This window comes from Triticum urartu, chromosome 1, assembly GCF_003073215.2.
Source record: "Triticum urartu cultivar G1812 chromosome 1, Tu2.1, whole genome shotgun sequence".
Classification (NCBI taxonomy): domain Eukaryota; kingdom Viridiplantae; phylum Streptophyta; class Magnoliopsida; order Poales; family Poaceae; genus Triticum; species Triticum urartu.
This window is the reverse complement of record NC_053022.1, coordinates 179834432-179857653: the sequence shown is the minus strand read 5'-3', so window position 1 is coordinate 179857653 and position 23222 is coordinate 179834432. Positions and strand designations below refer to the sequence as shown.

General features: G+C 46.2%; 1 protein-coding gene across 2 annotated transcripts; it reads right to left on the bottom strand.

Annotated features, from left to right (window-relative positions):
• Positions 1-12470: 12470 nt before the first annotated feature.
• On the bottom strand, positions 12471-19518 carry LOC125553295 (ATP-dependent DNA helicase DDX11-like). Of its 2 annotated transcripts, XM_048717113.1 has the most exons (10): positions 19323-19518; positions 18687-19244; positions 18519-18601; positions 17719-18072; positions 17056-17310; positions 16966-16977; positions 14886-15116; positions 14581-14802; positions 12874-13432; positions 12471-12793 (listed from the first exon to the last, which is right to left on the bottom strand). In XM_048717113.1, exons 1-10 carry the CDS (start codon positions 19456-19458, stop codon positions 12588-12590), a joined length of 2616 nt encoding a protein of 871 aa, XP_048573070.1. In that variant the 5' UTR covers positions 19459-19518; the 3' UTR covers positions 12471-12587. The 2 variants fall into 2 exon arrangements, with proteins under 2 accessions (XP_048573070.1, XP_048573075.1); XM_048717118.1 differs by lacking the exon at positions 17719-18072 and having other exon boundaries at positions 19323-19517.
• Positions 19519-23222: the final 3704 nt, after the last annotated feature.

Below are 23222 nucleotides of genomic sequence, written 5' to 3'. Positions count from 1 at the left end.
CCATAGCCGGCTAACGCGAGAACAAATCCCTAAACCCACGCATCTAGATACTAAAACCCTAAATCGTACCTCTAAACCGTCGAACTAGTGGGTGGCAGGTCGTGAAGGTTGATGGGAATTAGAAGCCCACAGAGGGAGAAGGGAAAGCGGTGGTGCGTCGATGAGGACCTGCCCAGCCACTACCTAGGTCATCAAGAGGGAACCATAATAGCAGGAGGCAGCAGGTGGAAGGCTAAACCGTAGCCATTTGGACTCCAGAAGCGTTTGCGTGGTTTATGGGCCAAATAACCAGTCTATCAATTTTTCCTACGCCCACCATAATGTGGCACAAAATGGTTTAATCTGGACCGACAGCTTGAAATTGGTCTAACACACCACTTATGTGGTTTCGTTGGACGTTTTAATCGGAACAACACGGCATCTTTGAATCGGCCTGGTATATCAATGTGACGAATAGGCGTTATTCGTTTTTCATTCGCCCACCCAATCACTAGCGGTTAATTGTCCAGAACTGTTTTTTAATCGGGTGTTTTTGTTTGCACGGTGATAGTAATGTTGACCAAGGTACAATAAAGTGATTTCGGAACCAGCTGCAGAAATTAAAACCCTAACCATCAGAAAACAAGGCTAAGCTCTTGTTATTTAGGGACGGGAGGGGCTGGGAGGGTTTGTGGGCCAAATATCTAGTCTATCGCTTTTCCCTATGCCCACCATAATGTGGCACAAAATGGTCATTCCGGAGTGACAAACCGGGGAATTGATCTAACTCACCACTAACTACTAAACCATGAACCCACGCAACTAGCTACTAAAACCATAAATTGTAGCTCCAAAACCTAAAACCGGAGGTTGCATGTTGCGAAGGTGGATCGGAAGTAGAGGCACATAGAGGGAGAATATAAAGCGGCGACACACAAGGAAGGAGGGGGAAGCGGCGGCGCGCCGAAGAGGGCTGGATCGGATCAGATTATTAGTAGGCAGCAGGTGGAAGGCTAAGCTCTTGTTATTTATGGACGGGAGGGGCTGGGAGGGTTTATGGGCCAAACAACCAGTCTATCGCTTTTCCTACACACCCACCATAATGTGGCACAAAATGATCATTCCGGAGTGACAACTGGAAAATTGGTCTAACTCACCACTAGCTAGTAAACCATAAACCCACGCAACTAGCTAGCCACACCATAAATCGTAGCTCTAAAACCTAAAACCAGAGGTTGCATGTCCCGAAGGTGGATCAGAAGTAGAGGCACATAGATGGAGAATAGAAAGTGGTGACACACAAGGAAGGAGGGGGAAGTGGCGGCGCGCCGAAGAGGGCTGGATCGGATCAGATTAGTAGTAGGCAGTAGGTGGAATGCTAAGCTCTAGTTATTTAGGGACGGGAGGGGCTGGTAGGGTTTATGGGCCAAATAACCATCGCTTTTCCCCACGCCCACCATAATGTGGCACAAAATGATCATTCCAACCCCTCCCGTCCCTAAATTCGTCTAACACACCACTTACTCGATTCCGTCGGACCATTTTTATCGGTATGACATGACATTTTTGAATCGGCCTGGCATATAAATGCGATGAATAGCCATAATTGCAAGAGGCAGCAGGTGGAAGGCTAAACCGTAGCCATTTTGGACTCCAGAAGCGTTTGCGTGGTTTATGGGCCAAATAACCAGTCTATCAATTTTTCCTACACCCACCATAATGTGGCACAAAATGATTTAATCTGGACCGACAGCTTGAAATTGGTCTAACACACCACTTACTTGGTTCCATCAGACGTTTTAATCGGTACAACACGGCATCTTTGAATCGGCCTGGTATATCAATGTGACGAATAGGCGTTATTCGTTTTTCCTTCGCCCACCCAATCGCTAGCGGTTAATTGTCTAGTAAACTGTTTTTTAATCGGGTGTTTTTGTTTGCACGGTGATAGTAATGTTGACCAAGGTACAATAAAGCGATTTTGGAACCAGCTGCAGAAATTAAAACCCTAACCATCAGAAAACAAGGATAAACAGTGTGCATGCAGCCTTTTTTTTGGATTACCCATAAACACTAGCAAATCCTACCTAAAATACCCTGAACCATTAAACAGTGAACACGCACCCTAACCGCTGAAACCTTAATCTATGGCCGCAAATATTAAACCCTAAACCTTTCAAAAGTTAAATTCTGTTAACCCCTCGACATGGATTACAAGATAAAAATGCTTGTGAACCACTTCACTCATGCGCTGGTCCTTTGCAAATTTAATTATCGAAAGCGCCAAGATCTCTGAAAAGAGCAATGTCCCACTAGAGAGGACATCACCACCATGTTAGAACATCAACACTCCATAAAACAGCTCACGAAGGCATCGTGTACACATAGCCACCGCGTGCCAAGTTTGACCACATTTTTTGTTTTTTTTCCAAAATACGTCGGTCCGATCTTCGCCCTTTTCGTAAATCGCATACACCCGTGGCACGGTCAACCAACTTCCCCGTGGAATGTCATTTCCTCACCCAACACGCACATCTCGATGGAATGTCAATGGATAAAAAAATTACATCACCATTGCCAGTTACAAATGCCGCCCCAATATCTAATAACAAGCCATAGTCTGTTAACGAGCAAAACCCCAAACTCTAAACCAAGAACCCACGCAACTAGCTACTAAAACCATAAATCGTAGCTCCAAAACCTAAAACCAGAGTTTGCATTTTGCGAAGGTGGATCGGAAGTAGAGGCACACAGAGGGACAATAGAAAGCGGCGACACACAAGGAAGGAGGGGGAAGTGGCAGCGCGCTGAAGAGGGCTGGATCAGATCAGATTAGTAGTACGCAGCAGGTGGAAGGCTAAGCTCTTGTTATTTAGGGACGGGAGGGGCTGGGAGGGTTTATGGGCCAAATATCCAGTCTATCGTTGTTCCCTACGCCCACCATAATGTGGCACAAAATGGTCATTCCGGAGTGACCACTAGCTACTAAACCATGAAGCCACGCAACTAGCTACTAAAACCATAAATTGTAGCTCTAAAACCTAAAACCGGAGGTTGCATGTCACGAAGGTGGATCGGAAGTAGAGGCACATAGAGGGAGAATATAAAGCGGCGACACACAATGAAGGAGGGGGAAGTGGCGGCGTGCCGAAGAGGGCTGGATCGGATCAGATTTTTAGTAGGCAGCAGGTGGAAGGCTAAGCTCTTGTTATTTATGGACGGGAGGTGCTGGGAGGGTTTATGGGCCAAACAACCAGTCTACCGTTTTTCCTACACGCCCACCATAATGTGGCACAAAATGATCATTCCGGAGTGACAATTGGAAATTGGTCTAACTCACCACTAGCTACTAAACCATAAACCCACGCAACTAGCTACCCACACCATAAATCATAGCTCTAAAACCTAAAACCAGAGGTTGCATGTCCCGAAGGTGGATTGGAAGTAGAGGCACATAGATGGAGAATAGAAAGTGGTGACACACAAGGAAGGAGGGGGAAGTGGCAGCGCGTCGAAGAGGGCTGGATCGGATCAGATTAGTAGTAGGCAGCAGTTGGAAGGCTAAGCTCTAGTTATTAGGGACGGGAGGGGCTGGTAGGGGTTATGGGCCAAATAACCATCGCTTTTCCCCACGCCCACCATAATGTGGCACAAAATGATCATTCCAGCCCCTCCCGTCCCTAAATTCGTCTAACACACCACTTAATCGGTTCCGTCGAACCATTTTTATCGGTATGACACGACATTTTTGAATCGGCCTGGCATATAAATGCGATGGATAGGCGTTATTCATTTTTTTCTCCGCGCACCCTGATAACTAGAGTTTAATTATGCAGTAAACTGTTTTTAGTCGGTTGTTTTTTTTTGAACGGTGACAGTGTTGACCAAGATACGAGAAAGCGGATTTGGAGCCAGCCGCAGAAACAAAATACCATAACCATTTAACGCGTTGAATATGTATCCTCAATTTTATTTGCCCGTACGATAAGTATTGATTTACTGGTCAATTAACTTTTTAAATTGGATGGGTCTTCATTGAATAGCGATAATCATGTTGACAAAGATATGAGGAAGCGGGTTTGAAACCAGCTGCAGGAGTTAAAAACCCAAGAAAAAAACATAAATTGTATAAGCGTAACCTTTTTACGTTTAAGTACGAACACTAACCCATCATGACCCGGGAACCCCGAACCATTAAACCTTAAACGCGGACCCCCAAATCAGTGAAACTATGAGGCATGGCCCTAAGCAAAAAAAGTATAAATTACATTTTTTTCACTTGAGTTAAAGAACAAATTTATTTGTATTTTTCCTTCTTTTCCAACGACGTTTCGAGGAAAATGGTTGGCACGCAGCGGCCACCGCATGCATGCGTGCTCTCTCTTACGCGGCATCATGCCATGCCTGTCGCGATCAGCATTGAGAGCACGGGCATGGCCCGACACACAACTCACCTGTCAGCACACCTATCCCACTTGCTTCAATGTAATGTCCGGTGCCGCTGGTCTGTCGCCGCAGCGATGCGGCAGCACGCATTGAACTGCCTGTAGCTGTCATCCCAAGGGAGGAATCCACTGTTAATGGTAAAGGTAGCATCCATAGAGGAAAGGCATATGCGCAGTAGCTCGATCGCAATCCAGCAGGAGATCCACACGTGTCAGAATCCTTTCGGCACCTGTGTCTTCCTACTCGGCAGATCACGTAGACCCGGGGCGCCATTTGTCTTCACTCTTTTTCCACTTGGACATAATCTAATTTGTTTTCCTCAACTACATTTTTTTAATAACACGCTCTCCCTTTTTTACGGCACAATGGCATCAGACAAATAAGATAGCCCGATATAGTACGAAGATTTTTTGAGAGAGCAAGCCCGAGTTTCGAGATGTCAAACTTTTTTTGTTTACCTGGAAGCCAATTGGCGGGGAAATGCCTGATATGCGAACGAGAACCCATCAAAAATTTGTTGTTGGGTATTTATTCAAAAAATGTACTTCTTCTTACTAAAAATATGATCTTTCCGTTGTCTATATACTTGCCAAGACAGTCAAATACGCCGTCAACCCTCGTACATTGGTGGGACCTCGGCAACGCAACAAAATGACACGGAGACATAAATATGCAGTCATTTTCAATTCGTTAGCCCCCCCCTCCCCCCACCGCACGCAGAACCGGTGCTATGACCTTCGCGGACACATGTGTCTTAATTGTAAACATTCGACCCGGGAGGAGGGGGCGGTGGGGGGTTGGTGGGGAAGGGGTGGTGGGGGTGCCGGGTGTGGGGTGCCACTCACACGCCACGCCTGCTGTTTAGGGGGCACATCGTTGTACTGCCTATGGGGGTATCTCTTTGCCGAGTTACTCAGAGACAGTTGTTTCGCGCCATGGGTCCCTCCAACGGTTATTGCACTATCTGGACCAGCATGCATACCCTTTTTTTCCTTTTCCCTTTTTGTGTAGCTCTCGAGAATATGAATAGGTTTTTTTAACACCAATATGGCCAAATGTTTTTTCTGTGTAGCCGCTGATTTCCCGCAAGCAGTCACCCCGTAAAAAATATCCGAAAAACACACACATCTCGTGGCTTTTTTCAACTTGGATTTTTTTTCTGGGGTGTTCTCCCTTTTTTACATTGTTACGGTGCGCCGAAGTTGTACATACCTTTCCCCAACCTTAGAGCATAATTTCTGAAATAAAACTCTAAACCACGTATCTTTAGCCGACTGATTGCAACTCAACAAACATTTTTGTTGTAAACCATCGATGAGTACCATGGGTTTTAAAAGATGTTCCACGTCAAAGTACCAGTCTGCCGATAAAAGGAAATGAATGAAATGGGGGTGGCCGTTTTGGTAACCAACGAGTGGTTATACCAGCGGGTGGTAAGGCGGTGTGAGCCCATGTTTATGTGATCTCGGGATCTTCGGTTTGTTTAACCCCCCCCCCCCCTATCCAGCATGCATTTATTGATCTCGCTGTCAATTTTTTGACCTTTTTGGGCCGATTCATCTAAGGAGGCATCAGCGATATAATAAAAGGCCACCATCGAGTATGGTTGTACTAAGCCCGTAAAGGTTAGACCTTTCGATAGCAATAGGCATTTCAAATCTTAATAGCCTCGAGAGCATCGGTACAGAGCGTTAGTTTTCCCGCGGGACGATGCCTCTCCCGCTTAATAAGAATCATCGACTGAACAAGGTCCGCCAGCCAGTTGGTGAGTGGCTCCCATGGTCCGGTGGCACCGCCTTGAGTGGTACTGGCTGGAACGGACCCCCAAGGGAGCGGTTTCCCCCTCCGACGATAGTGATTTCCACTGGTCTCCCATCGCCACTGCTTCATGTAATACGTCAAAGCGAAAATAAAACATTTTTTCGTCAATCCCTTTGTTTCAGGCTCAAATATATTGAAAATCGAACACGCCGCAAACACACAGTCTAAAAAATAGATTATTTAATTTAATGGCAAAAGAACAAAAAAGATATAACACTTTTTATTTTTGAAATCGAGCTGAAACGCTCCCGTGCCCACACTGCGTCGGCGTGGGAAAAGCACGCCGCCATTTTTGGCAGGTGAGTTTTTTCTACCACCACCTGAAAAAACACTCACTGACGAAGAGCACCACATGGCTTACCCAGATGGCCGGTCAGAAGCATGCAGGAGCTGCATGCCTGGTTATTCCCAGCTGGCAATCCGCAATAACCTATATTTACTTTATTTTTTTCTCGCAAGACCGCAAAGCCGCAGACAGACTATACATCCAGTGATGAGAATTTTTCAACCCAGTGGCCGAAAGTGCACTCCGGCCCATCGAAGCATGCCCCCAACGACACACATATGGCCCATGCATGCATCGTTCGCACAACAAGCTTGCATTGCATCATTTTTTTTTCTGCCACCCTTGTTCAATTATTTCTTTTTTTCAACACAGTGGGAGTTTTTCTTGAGCACATCAATTTATTTCTTTGTATTTTTTCAGCTTTCACTGCTTTTGCAGCACAATTTTTCATCATTCATACGTACAACCTTCTTCTCCCGTCATTTTTACGCGGCGGGGGGTCAACGAAGAGAATGATTTTTTTGACCAAGGTTAACTCACAATGTGAGACAATATTATGCGCATCAAACAATATTTTTTCCAACTGACTTCAAACAGAAAATTTAACAATTTTGTCAACAGAGAAATATATGAAATATTAATGAGAATCTTAATAGCTTGCCCACAGCACACGATCTTTTTCTAATTGACTTAAGACAGGAAATTAAACAAATGTGTCAACAGCCGGAGATGAGTCGACATCATAAGCAAACAGATAGTGCCAGACACAGTGCACGACCCTCGCTTTTCTAGATGTTCAAATTAGGTATGGCTTCTAACAGCAGAGGGGTCACATAGACAAATGCATACCATCAGGATAACAACGGAAAAAACACTAAAATTTCTGAATTTTCATACTTTTGGGGGGTTGCTGCATGTGTTCTTCCTATGCCCGGTCAAACCACATTTTGAGCAGCGAGGAGATTTCCGGGGCGCCTTTGGCACATCACCCCTTGCAGGGCATGTCGTGCTCTTGTGCCCCTGAAGTCTGCATATTGAACAAAACCTAGTCCTCTTTGATGGTTGTTCATATGGAGGCTTGTCACGGCTGGTTGTAGGGCGCCCAGCCGGCCGCTTCTTTGATGCAGCTGGGAACACATCCAATCCCTGTGAAATGGTGTGCTCAGACTCAGGTCGACCAAAGTGCTGCTTGTTACCAACGCCGGAACCCGCTGAATCTGCGGCCAGCTCCTTATCAGACAACCCAAGTCCATCCCTCACAGCAGCAACTGGCTCCAGCTGCACTTTGACATGTCGCAGTTTTTCCTCAGCAAGAGCATATGCTTCCACATTGCTGTCACCTAACTTAACAACATCCAGCGCCAAGAGGTATAAAGTGTTGTGTCGGCGAGAGGAATACTTGAGTGGCCCATGATCCTTTTGGTAGCGCAAATACTCTGGCGGCAGTATATCTCTCGCGTCTTTTGTCCATCGCTTCAGCACATGCTTCGCAGGGAGCTCACGCAGTTTTAGGTGTATCATCACCTGAAAACCAGCATCCATGAAAAACAGAGTCATTATTCCGGTGCTTTCAAAACTATCTATAGCAAATGTAGGGAGCTTGCCGCAATTTTTAGAAAAAAATATTGCAATTAAGGAAGAGGATGTGCGATCACTCACCTTAAGTGCATGGCTGCACACCATTCCATAGTGCTCAAACGTCCCACACTCACACTTGAACTCGTCGGCTGCCTCGCTCACAGTGATCACAAACTCGTTCTTGCACCATTTTTCCCTTGACTGAAATTTGATGTGCCTAGCAATGTACTCCAAGCGTGGCTTGACTTCTATTAGGTCATAAGATCCACATCCATACAACACTTCACCAAATTTCTCAAACATTGTCCTGGTGTACACCTCCGACGCATGTACCTCAATTGGGATATTTTGCTTCAGGACAACCCCACCCTGCAAATGATGATCATATAACAAAAGATTTTTAGTATTCGTTAATCACAGTTGTTTCTTATGTTATAGGGACCAATTGCATCTCACCAGTTTTGTCCTTTTCTCTTGGTAACTTTCTTCGGAATCGCGGTCAAATTGCATCTTCTCATGTTGCCTGATGAACAAGTGCATGGGGCAACCCGGTGGCACATATCCTTTCAGAAGGTGGTTTGCACTCTCGCTTTGTTGTGTGCTTGTCATTTTCGCACAAAATACATCCATAAAGTATGGCTTTGCCCACTTCCCCCTCACCTCGTACAACTGGGTCAGGAATGCATTTTTTTGCAGCCCATATTTCTCCAACATGCAAGCCCACCCATTCTCGAACTCATCAATACTAACTGTATGGTGGACTAGTTTGCTGAACTCTGGCTTGAATTCACTCCCTTTTGCAAGCAGTGCTCCAAGGCTCTCCTTTGCTTTCTTCAGTACGTGCCATTTGCACCAACGATGTACAGTCCGCGGTATCATGTCAGCTATTGCAATTTCCATCGAACGAGCTTGGTATGTATCAACAATATAGAAAATCAAGCAAGAGCATTAAACTTTTATACCTATAAGACGGATCACAGCATATTGATGTAAATCAATGCGCAATTCTTTTTCTGTTTTTACGCAGGGTGTGTTACCTGTTAAGATAGTTTTAGGCTGTGGCGCTGCTAGCATTTGGAAGAACTCTGTGAATATCCACTTGAAAGTCTCCACCTTCTCATCACTCATCAGTACACCTCCAAAAATGACACTCTGGAAATGATTGTTAACACTAACAAATAGGCCAAATGGCATGTCGTACAGGTTTGTCTTATAGGTCGTATCAAACGTCACGACATCACCGAAACACTTGAACTGCTCAATGCCTCTACCAGTCGCCCACATCAGTGTCTTAATTCTGCCCTCGGTGTCCACCTGGACACTGTATTTAAATTCTAGGTCCTCTGCCCGCATGTCGTTGAACACATCTATGGTTTTTGTTGCATCATTTAGCGACTGTTCCCGGTTCAGTTTTCCACATAGTGTTTTTAAGGACCGTTTTGTGAATGGCACGTCCCTAATCGTGCCAAAAAAAAACTCCCTACAACATTATACACCTTGCTAATGCTGATATTATTCTCTCTCAACTGCTTAACCAGGTCCCTCGTATAGGTATCTATGTGTCGGTGCGACTTCCAGTGCAATTTCTCTCCACAAATGACAGATAAAGCATGGTTGTGCTCTGACCTGTGCTCACATACATACCATCCACCATCATCCGACCTCAGCAATCTTATCATGGCATTGCAGCCACACCTCGTTGACCGACTGTTGGCCTGCAATGGCTTACCCTGCAGGAAACAAGCGTGCAGACAAAAGACATGCCAATTTTTGTTAGTAAATATATGTGACAGAAGCATCAAAATACAAGAGAATGCTGTTCTGCCTAGTTACTCACCGCACAGGCACACACTATCTCTTGCATGCACTTTTTCCGGTGTACATTCAAACGGCTTTTTGCATAGCGGACACCAAAACCGACCTCCCATGAATACAAATTGTAAAACTCGTAGCCCTCTTCGACAGAATCAAAGCTAGTCCCAATAGACGGATTGACAACATTTCCAGATTTTTTTATCGACAAATGCACGGACAGAAGCTTCAAGGGCAGTCATCCTCGAAGAGCTGGGCTCCCTCACATCAGCCGCTTTCCCAACTCTAACCCTGCGAAGAATGGCACACAACCCAATCAGATTTTAATTGGTTTGAAAGAAAAGCAAATACAGTGGCGACCATAATATCGCTGCCCATAGATGACACAGGAGATGGTTATGGTGTCTCAAACATAGCTATACATTTATCATCAAGCAATTCACAAAAAAAAAATCACTTGTACCGACCAAAAAAAGAAAACAAGAGATGGTTATGGGTTTTCTTTTTTCAGTCTGCAAAATCATTCATTATCTGTAATCTGGGCACGCTAGCCATGGCTTGAAATCGACATAGCATATCCTGCATCTGGGGCATGAACGTCCTGGTGCTGCTAGATTACTGTACTTTTTTCAGATATTTACAATACTCATATACTTCAGTAATTTTCAGGTTTTGGTCCAGCGACTAGTAAGACAAGCCATGAGATGAACAGCATCGCAGCAAATCTATTAGCCAAACCGATAGGCATAAATTCTAGATCAGGGCAAAATCATTAAAACCAGCGAAGAGGCTAAAAGTTCAGGGAACGGTAAAATTACCTCTTGGTCCAACAAGACTGATTTGCGTTTGACACTGCGACGCCCTCTTCGACTGTATCGTTATCCTTTGCGCCAGATGCAACTTCTGTATCGCCTATCTCGCAGGAGTCGCCCACACCTTCGCCGCCAAGATCAGACGAGCCGCGCCCCCTCCCAGTGAGCATTGTTTCACCTGTATCCTCGCGCCCTTCGTAATCCTTCAGTCCTCCAACTAGCCCCATCGGCAGAGAAGAAGTCAAGACCTCGTCAGCGTCAGCACTCCCACTGGTGCCGCCACCAGGCAGGTCCACGCCGGCAACTAAATCTCGTAGGAAGTCACCGCCGTCCAAGCGCGGCACGAGCCTGCGAAGGCAGTCAAGAGGACAGCCAGATCTGACTCTTATAAGAACAAGACGGGGGAAATTACAGTCCAAAATCGAAATCCAGTTCACAAAACCACACCCATCAGCGGAAACTTTGGCGCGAAATAGGAATTTTTAGAGAACTTTACCCAGCTCCAGAATCCTCGAAGAAGAACTCCATGCCGTCCATGGCGAGAAGCGGCGGTCACCTGGCCCGGTTCTAGTGCCCATGCACGACCACAGACGGCTTAATGGTCGTCGCTATGGTTGGACAGGCCCAACAGATACATTTATTTTCCGAACCAACCCCCACCTACTCCCAGGCCGCGTAGTGGGCCAATTTTCAAAGCCGCCCAGGTAGCACATCTTGTGCGTGCGAGGCGGGGCCGAAATCGCTGGCCCACGTACAAATTGTGAACATGACTATGCGGCACATCTGTATACGCACTAAATAGGTCTCGTATATAGTAAAAACAGCAGCCATCACGCATCGCAGCGCCAAGACGACCGCTCCAGATAGCGGCCTCCATGCAGCTCGTCCACCAAAACGCCCCTCTCTACTGCTCGTATTAGTCCTTTGATGTGGACTAATTGTCCTTCATTGCCAATGTGCAGGATGAGAGTCGTTAGTTTGGTACGGGGAAACTTGAGCGAGCTCGGGAAAATAATAATTGTACAACAACGATTGTTGATTAGGGTCATTTTTCGACTTCTAAATATTCAAAGTGCATGTTGTGTTGTTCGGGTTTGATCTTTGTTTTTCCTTCTAAATTATCAAGCTCTAGAAAGCTTGCCGTGTGACGTTTGGTTAATTTGGTGCATGGATGTATATTTTTGTAGCAAGTTAATTCAGTGGCAGAGCTAGACGGAATGTGTGTGTGCGTGTGTGTGTGTGGCGGAAGAATACACATAGCTCCGCCGTTGAGTTAATTGCGTGTGACGTTTGGTAGCTCCAATGTACAAAGGCCAGTGGTGGGAGGTTTGCCGGGTCTAACCGAACAGACTAGCTGTACATATTTTATTTTATTTGAAACAGAGGCAAAAGCTTTGCCTCATCTCATTAATTAAGTAGAAGAGAAAACATAGTTTTAATGGATTAGGAGGTTTGATTCCAGTGGAACTGAATAAAGCCTTAGGGAATTTAACTATGGTGTGGTGCTTCACGGATCTGTGTGTGGGAAAACAACAGGTGTACACATACCTTTGATAACTGATACTTCTTTCGTCTGAAAAAGCTTGTCCTTCAAAAAAATGTATCTAGCACTAAGTTGGTGCTAGATACATCCATTTGAAAGAAAAGCTTGGGACAAGTTTTTCCGGACGGTGGGAGTATCAGCCACCGATAACATGGGATTTCAAGTGCTAACAGTACCTTCGAACAGTTGGTCATCAGTAGGTAGCTACACATATGCGCATTGCACTGATATCAGCCAAACAAAAATGCATTACGTTTGTGCAAGCCTGTACGGGCTTGGCTTAATTAAATGTAGCAACATCTGTAATATTTCAATGTATTTGTTTGTTGATTTTGAAAAACTGAAGCAACAATCTATGAACTTCCCCATAGTTTTGACCGCAAGTGAGTCGTGTCTTGATCCACTGGGGTAGCTTTTCAACGGGGCAAGAGAAACCCCTGCTTGATGAGGTGTGTGCATAACGTGAGTCAACCAACAGCATTGCAGCATAGTCATTTACATGCCTGATTGCTCTACCTGCAAGCAAATTAGTTCATCATTTAAGAACAGAACTAAAGCAAAATAGTTTTAAGACTTAAGATGACACATCAGCTTACCGATAGACTGATTCACAGCTTTCATGCATAAGTTCTCATAGTACTCTCGGCCACTTTTACCGCTCTTCCTTAGTACATCAAAGCCAGGCTCAAGCTTGCATTCATCGTTTCCGTTGAAGGGCTTATCATCTCCAATCACAGATGAGGTAGAATAGTTTCCAATGTGTTTTATTGTCTCCATCAGTTCAATATCATCTGGACTTGGATAAGGCAATCCAACCATCAGAACACAACGACCCATGCCATCACTGAAGTTTATCCCTTCAGAGATCTCCCCACCGACACCAGCCAATAAAAGTGCCCCGTTAACACTAGTGTCTCCTGAACCTTTGCTGCAGGATTGAATTGCCTCCTTGTATTTGTTGAGTATCACCTCGACATCAACACTGCTTCTTGGTTCTCTGAACACGTGTTTCTTCTTAGAAATCTTAGAAATTGTGCCTGAAGCCATCCATGCATCATAAACTTGTTTTTCATATTCGTAGGAAGAGAGAAACATTACTATTCCTTCTGGTACTATTGTCACTATATTGCAAAGAAAACGTCCAAGCTCTTCGATCTGCAAAGATAAGCAGATAAGAATAGGCACAAAAATAACGTGCCTTTGAGTAGAGCATATTACCAAAAAAATTGGGGAATTTTGTTTTTGCCACTCTAGATTTTGCCAATTTTCCTTATGCCACTCTAGATTTTGACATTTCACTTTTGCCACTCTTAGTTTTTGATAATTATCACAATCGCCATTCTAGTGGCCAAAGCAACATTTTCAGAGTGGCAATTGTGATACATTTCAAAAACTAAGAGTGGCAAAAATGAAATAAAATTATTTAGCTTTTGCCACAGAAAGGTAATTGTGATAATTGTAAAAAGCTATGTGTGGCAAAAGTGAAATGTCAAAATCTAGAATGGCATAAGGAAAATTGGCAAAATCTAGAGTGGCAAAAACAAAATTTTCCCAAAAAATTATTAACACAAGAGCAAATATAACCTACTCCCTCCGTTCCAAATTACTCGTCGTAGAAATGGATGTATCTAGAACTAAAATACATCTAGATACATCCATACTTGCGACAAGTAATTCGGAACGGAGGGAGTATAAGTTAGCATGGTATGTTTTATAGAACAAGACTTGGCTGTTGGTAAAGAGTTTGGACACAGCAATTCATGCACTCATTTAGAAGGCTGGCATTTACATTTCATAATGAAATATAACCAAATATACCAGGGCAATTAAGCATGTGTATTTTAGCAAGTTCTAACAGCAAAGAATATTAAGAAACAAAGAGGGTCGCATGGATTAAAAGTTGCAAATATACTTTAACAGAGTGGTACAATCCTGGATTACTTCTATAGACAAATCACACAATGAGTACTGCAATAAACATTAGGTCCTAATTATTTTGTTAAAAATAAATATGTATGCATTGGTATTTACTCCCTCCGTTCCTAAATATAAGTCTTTTTAGGGATTTGAATATGGACCACATACGGACGAATAGACGTATTTTAGAGTGTAGATTCATTCATTTTGCTCCGTATGTAGTCCATATTAGAATCTCTAAAAAGACTTATATTTAGGAACGGAGGGAGTATATATTAACCAGAAGGCACAAAGCAGTGCCCATTGCAAGATAAACTAATAAAATGGCATTCTCAGAAATATTAGAGTAGCAAGAGTAAAGGAGAAATGACTCGAGGTATACAGACCATGTTAAGAGAGCTCCTTGAACTGTGGCTGAAATCAAATTTCTTGCCTGAAGGCCCACATGTAACAGCTATAGGAAGAATACTCTCAGGGGGAACAATATGGTTGCATGAGAAGAATTTTATATCACTAGGCAATAAGCCTGGAAACAGGCGCAACCTTTTTTCTTCAATAGGCTGGAGGGTTCCACCAGCCAGAATAACAGCATGTGCGTCATCTGTAACCTGCAAGAGGAAAGATCTATAAATACTTACGTGAAATAGGACAACTCTTGTCTCCAAGCAACATATGGAGCAAGGTACATCACCTCAGAAAATGTTTTCTCTGCACAAAGCATCACGAATTTAATATATGCATCTTCAGGTTGCCCACCAGGCTTGTGTCGTGCAACTATGATTCTTCCATCGTCATTGCAGTACAGTAGAGAGCGTAAAAGGTCAGTCAAAGCCTGAAAGCTTGTTATACTGCTTCCTTCACCATGTTGCTGTCCATGATTCAAATTGCCCACACCATTTTCGGTGATAAATAATTTGTTGGCATATTGTTATGGCGCTGCTAGAAGGAGAGCGCAAGAAGGCCGGCCGGGGGCCTTTTGCCCACGGCCGGGCAAGATGGAAGGATTTCCTTCTTAATTCTTGCTTGATTAGATTGATACATCTCCTCTCTTTATATAGAGAGGTTTACTTGACTCCCAAGCAAGGCTTACTTGACCCCTAAGAAAGCGACTCTTATCTCTAATTAACCCTAAGACTAACGGGCCCATTAGGCCCATTACGTACTCTAACACTACACCCCACCTGGACATGCAGCTTGTCCTCAAGCTGCAGCCTAACCAACTTATAACCATGACTCGACGCAACCCAAACCTAACACCTAAAAACAAGCCTTTTACATCTCGGCTTGTTTTATTATTCTCAACCTGAAATGGACTGGGACGATTTATTTTGGACCTCTTAACAAAAAGTGGATACCATCCGCACGTCGGACGTGCACGTGTACAGCCACCTGGATCCCATGGACACCATCTGGACAAAAGGAGTGCATGTGTATGGCCACCTGGAAGTGGTCGCAAGAGTGACCAGCAGAGGCGCCCTTGCGGCGCCTGGTGACGGAATGCAGTGGTGCTACGTGGTGCGTTGTTGTCGGTGACACCATGCCTTCTTCCTGCCAGACGACTGTTGGTCTGCACCGCACAGGGAAGAGTGGGGGGCTTGCGATGGAGAATGACGAGGAGGGGTGCGCCCCCCCAACCGCCAATGTCGCAGACTTGGAGGTCGCTGCCCGTGGGGAAAACAGCATGCCCGCTGCCCGTGGGGGAAACCGCATGCCCAAGATCCCCGGCGCAGCGGATGAGATCGAGGTCCTTTGTGCAGCGAAGGTCAACTTGGAGGAGCGGCAGCTGCAGACCACGCATCTCTCGCACACGCCGACGCGCTAGGAGGCCGCACGCAGTAGCCTGCAGCCTCACCGCCGCCGACACGTGGCGGGTAGCGATCCAAGACGGAAGCGGTGACGGCGACGGCGGGGACTGGACTTGGTGGAGCGGGACTCCCGCCGGCGCGGTCGATGCGGGGCCGGAGCTAACCGGCGGTGGCTGCGGCAGCGGCTGCGGCGGTGGCGCACCGGGCAGCGGCAGCGGCTGCTGCGGCGGAGCGCCGGGCGCGGCGGAGGCCGGCAGGAGCGGCGGCTGCTAGTGCAGCCAGGGCTGGGCGGTGGTGGCGATGGATGGCAGCTGCAGTGACCCGGCGAGTGCGGCGAAGGCCGCCTGGTGCGGCGGCTGCCACGACAGCCAGGACGGGGCGATGGATGGCAGCTGCAGCGGCTGCTGCAGCAGCCCGGCGAGCGCGGCGGGGGCCGCTTGGTGCGGCGGCTGCCACGGTAGCCACGGCGGCGCGGTGGCGGTGATGGGCGGCACAGTCGGGTGCGGCCCATAGGACCCGGCCAAGAACAGGTGGATCTCCTGGACCGCCTGTGTTAGGTCCCGCAGCGCCCCGGACACCTCCGGGGTGAGGACGACGGGGGCGGGCGCGACGGAGGATCCCGGCGCGGGCAGGAGCGGGGCGACGATCGTGACCGACAGCGGAAGAGACGGGTTGGGCGGCGGTGAAGACATGATCGAACCGAAGCTAGCTGATACCAAATTGTTATGGCGCTGCTAGAAGGAGGGCGCAAGAAGACCGGCCGGGGGCCTTTTGCCCACGGCCGGGCAAGATGGAAGGATTTCCTTCTTAATTCTTGCTTAATTAGATTGATACATCTCCTCTCTTTATATAGAGAGGTTTACTTGACTCCCAAGCAAGGCTTACTTGACCCCTAAGAAAGCGACTCTTATCTCTAATTAACCCTAAGACTAACGGGCCCATTAGGCCCATTACGTACTCTAACACATATCCACTAACCTGCATATCATTAGTCAATGGATATAGATTCTAGGCACAATAAGACTGAGTGGAAATGTAGTCGAAGAAATATTTCACCTTGTGGACTATATTGCTTTCCTTCAGATACAAACAAAGTTTTACTATGTTTATGTTATCAATATCAAGGGAGAATAAGAACTTATTTATAGTCATAGAGGTCACAGCGGAGGAACAATCTTCATTACTTATCAAACATCGTAGGAATGACCGTGTTAGAACTGTCAAGGTCTGGATGTAACGTCGATTTCCAGCTCCCAGAACATTCTGAAATCTATCGAGATATGCCTCCAGGTGGGAAAGGACTGCCCTCAACTAACGAAAATGAGAATCAGAAAATTATGTTAGTTTCCACAACTGGAAGCAAACAGTCTCAGTTCATTTGTTAATTACGTTTTGCTTAGTAAAGGAAATCTTAAAAATGGACCAATAAATATCATTTTTAGTATCCTGTTGTCTGCCACAACAACACAACTGAGTCAAGTCAAGCTCTCTACCAGAAAACTCTGTTTGCTTAGGTCTCCTTATATACAGTAAACATACATACAGCACATGTTCGGATCTTGGATAACACTATTGAATGTGCAAAGCAAACGAAATTATGAAGCTAGAGTACCATTATACAGTCAGACTAATTCTGTATAGTGTGTGGAATGAGATGCGTCATAGTGCGGTTTCCAACAGATGTTAGGAACCTAGAACTCAGAACAAAAAGATCCTCACCTGAGAAGATTCGACCTTTGAGTTGTACATGCTAGTAAGGGAGTCTGCTAAGTTGTGAGCCTCATCTATGATGACAACACTGTTCTTCAGATTAAGGCCAAGTAATTCTCTAGCAGACTTCAGCAACAAAGACTGGTAAGGAAGTACTACAAGGTCAGCTGAGCGGACCATGTCACGTGCACCGTAGTAAGGACATGTTCCAATCTTCCTTCCAAGTTGTGCCAAATCCTCAATGTCCAATGGACCATGGTCGGACACTTCACTCCTGAACTGTTTCTGCAGACTTCTGTTTCCTAACATTGGGCACCGACAAGAGGCCTTTGTTTGGCGTCCCTTCTTGTTATCACCCTCGACCTGAATATTTGCAGCCCCATAAACTTACTAGCAGTTAATAATAAAGTTATAAATTGGCAGCATATTAATGGTATTTAACAACCCAGCACATACAAATATGACAAGTGATAACCATACACTTTCCTGTGCAATCACACTGAATGGAAGTATGGGAAAAAATAACTCAATGCATATCTAGTTCCACTACCAATTTAGGCCGGGGTAATCCCCTTTTCAAAAAAAATAAAAAAATCTAGTTCTACTTCCACTGAGAATTGACAAAACTAATGTTCAGCTCGAAATCTTGGAAGAAATTACAGTCGGGAAACAACATTAGTACCTCATGAGCATGACAAGCCCTAAACGTGCAAGAAACAGCCAAATTTGGGTGCAGAAGTCAATCAAAGATAATGTATCTAACAGAGCAGCTGAGCATTGCAAATTAATTTGACGTAATTGACACATGCCTTAATTTTGCTGCTCTTCTTGTTCTTTAGCAGTTCCAAGCACCTCTCGTTGATCCGGTTTGCACTCCCGAGCTTCTGAACATCTGTAAGCAAACGCACCACAGATGAACTAAGCACAATCCCAGCCCCAAAAATAGAAGAACAAAGATAACCACATAATCCACTCACCCATGTTAATACACAAGCTCTTTCTGGATCCCAAGCACACTGTCCTGAGCTTCCCTGAGAAATTCGTCCTTTTGAGCTCCCCGACAAACTGCGAGAGCTGCGAATGCGTACGGCTGGTGAAATACACCTTGGGAGTGGCCTCCTCTTCATCCTCATCATCCTCGCTCTCACTACTACTACTACTACTAGCACCACCACAATGTGCCCGCTTCCCGGCCTGCCGTCCTGTGCCCTCCCCGTCATCGCTCTCGTACTCGTCAAGCAAGAATTCCTCCTCCTCGTCATTCTCCCGAATTCGCTCAGATTTCTCCGAACCCCCCACTTTCTTCGTTCCATGCCTCCTGGACGGGTGAGTCTCCGACTTCTTCCTGATGTCCTTCTTAGGCGGCAGCGGCTGCAGTGTGAAATCCCGCATCCAGTCGGGCTCGTCGTCTTCGCCGCCGACAGCAGCGGGGGCGGAGCCATTGGCCCGTTCGGGGTGGCCCAGCGAGGCGGCGTCGCGGTGGTCAAGGAGCCATTGGAGCGCACTGCAGATGATGCTGAGGGTCTTTCCGGTGCCTGCGGCAACGCGGGGAGGCTGAATCGTTAGGGTCTTGGTGGTGGAGGATGAGGGGAAGGCGGCAGAGCAGAGCTTACCGGTGGGGCTTTCGAGGAGGGCGAGGGCGCGGGGCCCGGAGGAGAGGGCGCTGTAAAGGAAGGACATGAACTCCGTCTGGATCGGGTACGGCACGAAAGGGAACGGCGGGAAGTCCTGCCGCGGCGGCGGCGGCATTTCGTCGAGCGCGCGCTGGTGCGGTGGGTTTGCGGTTTCCCGCGCGCGCTGCCCTTGGGACTTTCGCCCGAAAATGACTGATGGTGGACGAGCGGAGCTACTGTGTTTGGGTCGGTTTGGCCGGTAGTATTTGCTTGAGATACAAAAGTGCAAATTTTAATACTCCCTTTGTTTCTAAATATTTGTCTTTCTAGAAATTTCAAATGGTCATCACATACGAATGTATATAGACATATTTTAGAGTGTAGATTCACTCATTTTGCTTCGTATGTAGTCATCATTTGAAACCTTTAAAAAGACAAATATTTAGAAACGGAGGGAGTACTAAATATAGTTGGCTTTAGATTTGGCCCATTACCACATTGATATCAAATTTATCATTTTTTATATCAAGCAGTGTTTTGAATTTTGATTTAAAATTTTGTGACAACAAACATTAATGTTGCGTGAGCGTGATCAATTTATTTTCATGTTTTTGGAACATTTTAAAATGTACTAGAAGGTCTGGTGCACCGGTAGCACCACAAGTATCGGTGCACCGGATAGTTCCCATTGATAGGAGCCATCTACAGAAGAAATTTTTGTTACAGCTCAGCTACAGGAGACCCTTCGTTAAGAAGAGATATGAATGAAACAAATATATATAGTCCAAGTTATTCAAGCAGGCGACCGGAATACAAAAGATTTCCACACCCGTGCGTTGCGAAGGAAGATGATTAATAGGATCACCTCTTTACATAAGGCTGATGGCAAGTGTGTGTTGATCATGATGAAATTAAGGAGGAGATCCATAGTTTCTATGAGAATTTATACATTTTGCAAGGTTATAATGAGTCTGAACTTTCTATCAGAATTTGTACATTTCAAAAGGTTACAATGACGATGCTATGAAAGAGATCAGTTTTCCCTTCGCTCACTCGCCCTACCTCCAGGAACGACTCAAGCGAACCCTAGCCACTGACGACGACATGTACCTAGAGTAGGGTCATAGGCTTGACCTAGACACCCTCCCCAAGGATACTGGACTAAAGTCAGAAGCATTCAAGGGATACCATCATTCACTCGACCATAAACATTCCACTCGGAAGATTCAAGCTCACTCGACCAAGGAGTACTCACTCGACCGTACCAAGAATCACTCGACAGCTAGAAGATATAAGGTCACTCTGTACGGCAACGGTCTGGCGTTACCTTATAGACTTAATAATCATTCATGTATCTTTATTGTTGGCGTTATCAGTAACGCCAATCTTTATGTACCTTAAACCCTGTGTAATTGAGGGCTGGAGGGGTCCAGCGCACTCAATATAAGCCACCCCTCCTCTGGCACAAGGGTTCGCACCCCCTGTGACTTCACACATATTCCAATCGACCAAGTCTCCGGGCACCAAGACGTAGGGTTGTTACTTCCTCCGAGAAGGGCCTGAACTCGTAAATCCTGTGTTCACAATCTCACCGTAGCTAGGATCTTGCCTCTACATTCCTACCCCCCTACTTTACTGTCAGACTTAGAACCACGACAGTTGGCGCCCACCTTGGGGCTGGTGTATTAGCGACTTTCCGGTGAGGTTGCAATTTTCTCCGATTCCTTTCGTCATGGTTTCTGGCGGAGGTTTGGCTGAGGGTCGTGAAATTCAGTCTCAGCGCGCTCGTCTTCATCGCCGACGACTCTGCTTGGCTCCAAGAAGCCCCTCTCGACGTCGAAGCGCTCCCCGTCCGCGAGGTGACGCACTTTCGTGCGTGTGTTTGCGGCGTCCTTTTGCGGAAACCGTCGACTCAGTATAGGTCGGCTCCCGCAGCGCCTTCGATCCCAGCCGCTCGTCGTTGCAAGCGATCTGGTCGGTCGCGGCTTCAGCGCTGGGTGAAGCACGCGGTGGCGCGCCAGTCGGCCACCCCTCAAGTCGCGGCAATCAAGCCCGACGAATCTCTTTACGACATGTTCGACTGGCTCCGTTGAGACCTTGTCCGAGTGCGACAGCAGCAACCCCGCGGCAGAGGTCCTGATGGTCGACACACCCCGCAGCCCGCCTGGCATGCGTCGCAACGGCAGCAACGATGGCGGCGGCGAGCCGTCGCGCATTCACGAAGAATACCATCCCGAAACTCTCTCTTCTCAGCAGAGGGAGGAACTTCACCTCCACAATATGGAGGCCCTGCACACGCCCGTTGTTGGAGAAACCTCTGAGGCTCGGGCCTTGGAGGCTGTGCGTTTGGCCACCTTGGTTGAGCGCACTCGTCTGGAGAATCTTCAGCGTTCACTCGACGAACGTGCTCGACGGCAGATCCCCGAGTCCAGTCGACGACAACGGCAATTGTTTCCACCGGAACCGCGGGTATACCGCACTCCGATTCAAAATCTTACCGCTGCAGCACGTATAGCGGAGTTTATTCAGCTGTCCCAGTTGGAGGCTGGCAAGGGCTTGATGCAGATTAGAGCATTGCTCCGAGCGGTAGGAGAGCAGAACACGGCAGTGTCTCGGTCGCATAATAGAATTCATAGCAGATCTGTGGTAGCTGACACCGTTCAGTTGGCTCACAGCTCAAGATCGCCAACGGCAGTACTCGGGTCGGAACCGCGAGCAGCATGATCGTCGGCTCGACCGTGATGACCGCCGTCGAGTGCCTACGCCCCCTCCGAGGCGTGATACGTCCATTTTTCATCATGCTTTTATATCGATATTTATTGCATTATGGGTTGTTATTACACATTATGTCACAATACTTATGCCTATTATCTCTTATTTTACAAGGTTTACATAAAGAGGGAGAATGCCAGCAGCTGGGATTCTGGGCTGGAAAAGTGTCGGGGGTTGGTGATGCGTCTGAAAGTGCGTTATATCGACTAGAGGGGGGTGAATAGGCGATTTTTATGAAAGTCTTCAGAACATGGGAGTTTTGAAGACAAACGATAAAATTGAACCTATTACCATGCAGCGGAAGGTAGACTACACTAGGCAAACCATAGTCAAGTATTCAATGAAGTGAAAGCACAAAGACTAATAGCAGCTAGGTAGTAGGGATCAGGTAGGAAGATATTGTGAAGCCAAACAGAACATGCAGTCACTCAGTGAAGACAAATGATAGAGCAAACATACAATGACTTCACAAGGAGTAACAGTAAGTAAAGTGAAGTGAAGATGAAACCAGTGACTTGTTGAAGACAATGATTTGTTGAACCAGTTCCAGTTGCTGTGTGTAAGTGCATCTAGTGCCACCCCTAGTTGGTTTTGGAGTATTGACGACAAACCTAGCTGAGGGACTAATGTGTTTCTCCCTCATTGATTCGGTTTTACTACCAGAGATGACCCCTAAAAATGTATGAAGACATTGAAGACAAAGGTGGTATATGAAGATATTCACATTGAAGACTATGACAAAAGAAGACACGTTATGAAGCTTATGGAGCTCGAAGACTTAGATCTTTCGTAGTTCTTTTTCTTTTGTGTTGAGTCATAGAAACCACCGTACTGTTAAGTGGGGTCCAGGAGAACCAGTCAGAATGACTGAAGTGATGCCTAAATCAAAAACCTATGTCTTCGAGCGAAGACAATGAGAGCGAGTCTTGTCCAGAGCCGGACAAGTCAGCTTTGCTTGTAGCCCAAGTAAAGTTGCCATGAGAGTTTGAAATCTGACCGTTGAGACACGTGTCAGTTCCTTAGTGACCCAGGGTCATTTCGGACAAATCAGGTCGGGTTGCCAAGTGGCTATAAATAGCCCACCCTCATAACCATAAACGGTAGGCTGCTTAGATTTTAGTGCATGGC

What these genes read in the sequence shown, in the direction of transcription:
- LOC125553295 (XM_048717113.1), bottom strand. Translation starts at nt 19,458, where the DNA reads ATGCCGCCGCCGCCGCGGCAGGACTTCCCGCCGTTCCCTTTCGTGCCG. An exon ending in AGAAGAGCAGCAAAATTAAG is followed by an intron (nt 18,073 to 18,518) that starts GCATGTGTCAAT and finishes GCAAATATTCAG; the next exon opens with GTCGAGGGTGATAACAAGAA. An exon ending in CAAAGGTCGAATCTTCTCAG is followed by an intron (nt 17,311 to 17,718) that starts GTGAGGATCTTT and finishes CATTTTCGTTAG; the next exon opens with TTGAGGGCAGTCCTTTCCCA.